General features: G+C 43.1%; 1 protein-coding gene across 1 annotated transcript in view; it reads left to right on the top strand.

The window, feature by feature from the left end:
- Positions 1 to 5,000, top strand: part of pald1a (phosphatase domain containing paladin 1a) — a gene marked incomplete at both ends in the record, with an annotated part of 56,481 nt that overhangs the window by 748 nt on the left and 50,733 nt on the right. Inside the window, 3 exons of the mRNA XM_080541406.1 lie at positions 922 to 1,101; positions 2,598 to 2,756; positions 4,045 to 4,205. Coding sequence (XP_080397532.1) covers positions 922 to 1,101; positions 2,598 to 2,756; positions 4,045 to 4,205 — 500 coding nt within the window. The remainder of the gene's footprint in view (positions 1 to 921; positions 1,102 to 2,597; positions 2,757 to 4,044; positions 4,206 to 5,000) is intronic.

Genomic DNA, 5,000 nt, shown 5'->3' with positions numbered 1-5,000 from the left:
CCTAAAGCTTAAGATCACAGTCACTTTACTACTGTCACTTATGTCCTGTACTATTGACACTTTTATTGAATTATGCCTATTATTATTATTATTATTATTATTAGTAGTAGTAGTTTATTTGATAGGGACAGCACATGTTAATGAACATCAAGTACAAAAAAAAAAAGTAAACATGCTGGATTGTAGCAGAAATGCTAATTTACACCCGTAGTCCCTAAGCAAGAGACAGCAACAATTGTTCAAATAATTAGCCTGCTTAAGATAAAAGCATTGTGACAATCAATCAATTGTCTTGTGCTGCGATGTCAGGAACCGAAGCCTAAGAATTTTACTCTCTTACACTTGAGTAGTATGACGTAACAATAAACTTGAAACATAAGTGGATGTAGACGAGGAGAGGAGACACAAGTGTCCTCTGACAGTAGCCCTCCTCAAAACTACCCCTTTTCACACACACATGTCCAAGTCGCGAGGGAGCCAGAGAGGCATTGTGATTCGTCGTTTTATGATCTTGCGTCGCTATTGAACGGAGCGTTGTCACCTCTCCATCAAGCCCTTTGATCTCCCGGTCACCTGTGACGGGGCTGTTTAGGCACGCAAGGTTCCCTCATTGTTAGTTTGGAGTTTCGGTTTACACACACACACACACAGATCAACGGTTTCACCTGACAGCCCCGAAAGGGTTCGCAACTGCTAATGAATGACGCTGAAGGCTATGTTCTGACATGAATCAAGTGTCGTTTAGTTGAAAAGTGCTAGATACATTCTATGTATTACTATGAATAATGTGAATCATGGCGGCCAAATTCATAACTTGGATTTGGAACCCCAGGAAGACTAGCTGAATGGGCATCAGCTAATGGGGACCATTTTAATGAATAAATAAATGAATGAATATGGCGTGTCCCTGTGTATCCATAGGGTGAGTACTTCCTGGTCCTGGATGTGTACAGCAAGGCAGACGTCCTCAATACCACCGGAAGCTACGGGGCGCCCAACTTCCGCCAGGTGAAGGACAGTTACCCACTGTTCGGGATGGGGCAGCCCAGCCTGACTGGTTTCAAACAGGTCCTCCAAAGGCTGCAGGGTGAAGGTTATGAGGTGAATACCGCTTTGCTGTTTTGATATTATTATTATTTAGATTTTTTTTATTATTATTTTTTTACATTTCTCATTCTCATTTGTACAAATTGTCACATGCAACATTCACACTAATCTAACGTTTTGTGATCTTCAACCTCACGGGACCTTTTCTCTTTTCTCTGTCTGTGTCTCCTCTGGTGTCTTTCTGTCTTTTTTCTGTAAATATTTGAGGAGTCAAGCACTCCATCTAGGCTGTGGCTTATGAGACACAGAGCTGAGCAAACAGAAAAAAAGAATCCCTGTCACGTGGATGGATGGAAAATGAATATCTATCTGGGTTCCTACTGGAAACTGACCGTAATCGAAATTAAATTGTGAAAATTATACAGTAGAGTATTATAAATTCCTGACCCATGTGGTACACGTCAAATAACAACGGAATGTTTCCAATCGGGTTTGGAAGCGGCTCAGAATGGTGAGAGGCAAAGGCAGGCCAGATAGCAGCAGAGCAGAGAAGCTCCTTTAGCAACAGACTACTATAATATACAATATTATGCCATTTAGCTGACACTTTTCTCCAAAGCGGCTTACATTGCAGTGAGTGCTTAAATGTTTCAGTATGTATGGTCCCAGCGGGAATCAAACCCACAACCTAAGCGTTGCTAGCGCCGTGCTCTACCAACTGAGCACAGAGGACCACTGCAACCACGTTGCACTAAGGAGTGCTATAGAAGATCACTAAGGAGTGCTATAGGAGATCACTAAGGAGTGCTATAGGAGATCACTAAGGAGTGCTCTAGGAGATCACTAAGGAGTGCTATCCGCTTGTTAAGTCGTGACGTGTTTCCGGGTCCAACGTTGGCTGAGGCGCTGTCTTCGAAATGCCGAAATAATAATAATAATAAATTATATTTATATAGCGCTTTTCCGAGGCTCAAATACCCTGACAATATGGAGAAAACGGGAAAGTGCTGTGTCCCTTGTTGTATGAATAGATCCGAGTCTAAAAAACGATTTAACTGTCATTCTACCGCTGTAGTTCACAGGTACTCTGGTGCGGGGAATTTCTGGTTTGGACTCGGAAATGGCTAAACGTCACTTTTGACGTCAGACTTAACAAGCGGATAGGAGATCACTAAGGAGTGCTATAGGAGATCGTTGCTGCCTGCCGCAATAAAACTCCTCTTCCGGCTGGCTGGGTCGGGGTGATCAGAGTCAGGCTGGAGGATGTTAAATCACACTGGACTGTTGTTACTGTATGTTTGTCATGTTTCTATTGTGACTATTTGTGTCTATTTTTTTATTCCATTATTCAACTGGCACTTTATTTGGTTGTTGTTGTCTGTGGTGTGAGCTTCTGTAATGCCTTAATTTCCCCTCTGGGATCAATAAAGCATCTATTTGTCTGTCTGTCTGTCTGTCTATCTATCTATTGAACTATAGACAGAAGCCTTATTCTTTCCTTCCATATTATAAACATTTCTTCTTCTTCTTCTTCTTTCTTTCGGGAGCAGGAGGTTATTTTCTTCTGCATACGAGAGGAGCCGGTGATTTTTCTCCACTTGGAGGACAACTTTGTCCCGTACACTCCCAGGAGGAAGGAGAACCTCCATGAGAACCTCCACGGGCTGAAGGAGTCTGTGGAGAGCCTGGAGCTGAGCATCAGGAAGGAGGTGGAGTGTCTCCATATTTACATTCAAGTCATTTAACACACATTCTTTGTGTGGATCCATTTTTTGGGGGAAAGGCTGACAAATGAATTGATCAATAATGTTGTTGGAAATTAAGTTGATTGTCTGATAATATACTTTTAATGTCTGACTGCTAGACAAGTGTGATCGGTGATCACAGTGCTAGAGAAGGGAAGATATAGAAACTCAAATATATAATTAATTTCAAGGTTCTGGTCATCACCTACCCATAGTCAGGCACCTTCTTACATCTGTGACCTACTGCGTCCTTACAGCCCCAGTAGGTCTCTCAGGTCCTCTGACCAGGGTTTGTTGGTTGTCCCCCGTGCCAGATTGAAGACCAAGAGTGACAGAGCATTCCAAACCGTGGCTCCCAGGCTTTGGAATGCTCTGCCCTTGGATCTTAGATGAGCTGGCTCGGTCGAGGCTTTTAAAAAACAGCTAAAGACTGTCTTGTATAGACAGGCTTTTGGATATCCCCAAAAGCCTGTCTTTCTGTGTCCTGTTGATATTTTATACACCTGTTGTCTGTTACTTGTTCTTATTTTCACTTTCACATTTGTCTATTTTAACCTGCTATGACTTTCGCTCTTTTATTATGTTTTATTGGGCCAGTTTCACAGACAAGGCTTAAGCCTAATCCTGGACTAAAAAGCATCTTCAATGGAGATTTTACATTGAAAGTGTGATTTAGTCCAGGACTAGGCTTAAGCCTTGTCTGTGAAACCGGCCCATTATGTTTCTTCTTTATTATGTTCTCTATATGTAAAGCACTTTGTCACCCTTGGTCTGGGAAAGGTGCTGTACAAATACATTTTACTTACTTACTTACTTACTTAAGATGCACTTCAACAAATGACCGAGGTTGAGGAGTGTAGTCCATCGTTGTAGCTCAGCTGTGTTCCGTCTAGGGCCGGTTTCACAGCCAAGGCTTAAGCCTAGTCCAGGATTAAATAAGCAATGGAAACTCTCAGTTGAGGATGCTTTTTAGTCTAGGGCTAGGCTTAAGCCTTGTCTGTGAAAACGGCCCCTAATGTTTTAGTGCAGCTGATGTCTGTGTCAGTTCAATGTCCAAACGCCAAAGTTTATTTTTGTTCTTTTTTTTTTTTTTTACATTTAAGACATTTAGCAGACGCTTTTATCCGAGGAGTGTAGCTCAGATTTGTCTAATAGCTTAGTACAGCTGTTGTCAGATGCAGTTTGTATCGTACATCTTCATAAATACACTCTCTCATGCTTTTTCTCCTTTTTTCTCTCTCCCGCTCTTCAGCTCCACGACTTCGCCCAGCTGAACGACAACATGTTCTACGTCTACAACGACATCGAGCACTTCAAAGACGAGCCGCAGAAGATCGCCATCGCGTGTGAGGAGGACATCCACGTCACCGAGGAGGTCTACAAGAGGCCCATGTTCACCATGCCGCTCTACAGGTGCCTCAGCCTGGATCTGTTAGCCTAGCTAGTAACTTCTTCTTTCGTGTAACGTTAGAGGTCCAACTCGGTGTCGTGTAGCCATGCCCGCATCTCTGGTTCTAAGTCGAAGAGGCTGGCTTCCGAGGGTGGTCTATATAAGGGGCAGATGGTGATCTGCTGCGGTGACCCTGAGCAGACCGCCGACCATATAATCACCAGCTAGTCACTAATATAATATGATATGAATTAAATCATCAGTAATAATATGCCCTTTAGCTGACACTTTTTTATCCAAAGCTTACATTGCAGTGAGTACATCCATTCTTCAGTATAGATGGTCCCGGTGGGAATCAATCCCGCGACCGTAGCCTTGTTAACGCCGTGATATGAAAATGAATGAATAATCGTCCTTCTTCTAGCGCGACGACTGCCAATGGCTCCGGGCCTGAGCAGAGATTAAGTTCTTCCTGCTCTGACTGGTGGATAGATGATTCACTTAGTCAGATGTATGATTCTCTTAGTCAGTATTGTACGTCGCTTTGGATAAAGGCGTCTGACAGAAATGTAAATGTAACTGTAACGCTCTACCAGCTGAGCCACAGAGGACCACCACCTCCAGTATCTCTTCACCAGGCTGTGGTTTGACCACCTTGTCGCCTTCTTGCCAGGTCAGAGCGAGGTCACCCTTGAGGGTCAAGGGTCAAGGACCTCAAGGGGTCAAATTCGGCTTTAATTTGATTCTTGATTTGATTCTTGTTTACTTGATCTCCTTGGCATGTTGTAGTATGTTGTTCTCTGAACTATGATCTGAGC

The sequence above is a fragment of the Nansenia antarctica genome (genome assembly GCF_963989245.1).
Source record: "Nansenia antarctica genome assembly, chromosome: 11".
NCBI lineage: Eukaryota > Metazoa > Chordata > Actinopteri > Argentiniformes > Microstomatidae > Nansenia > Nansenia antarctica.
This window is presented reverse-complemented; position numbering and strand designations above follow the sequence as displayed.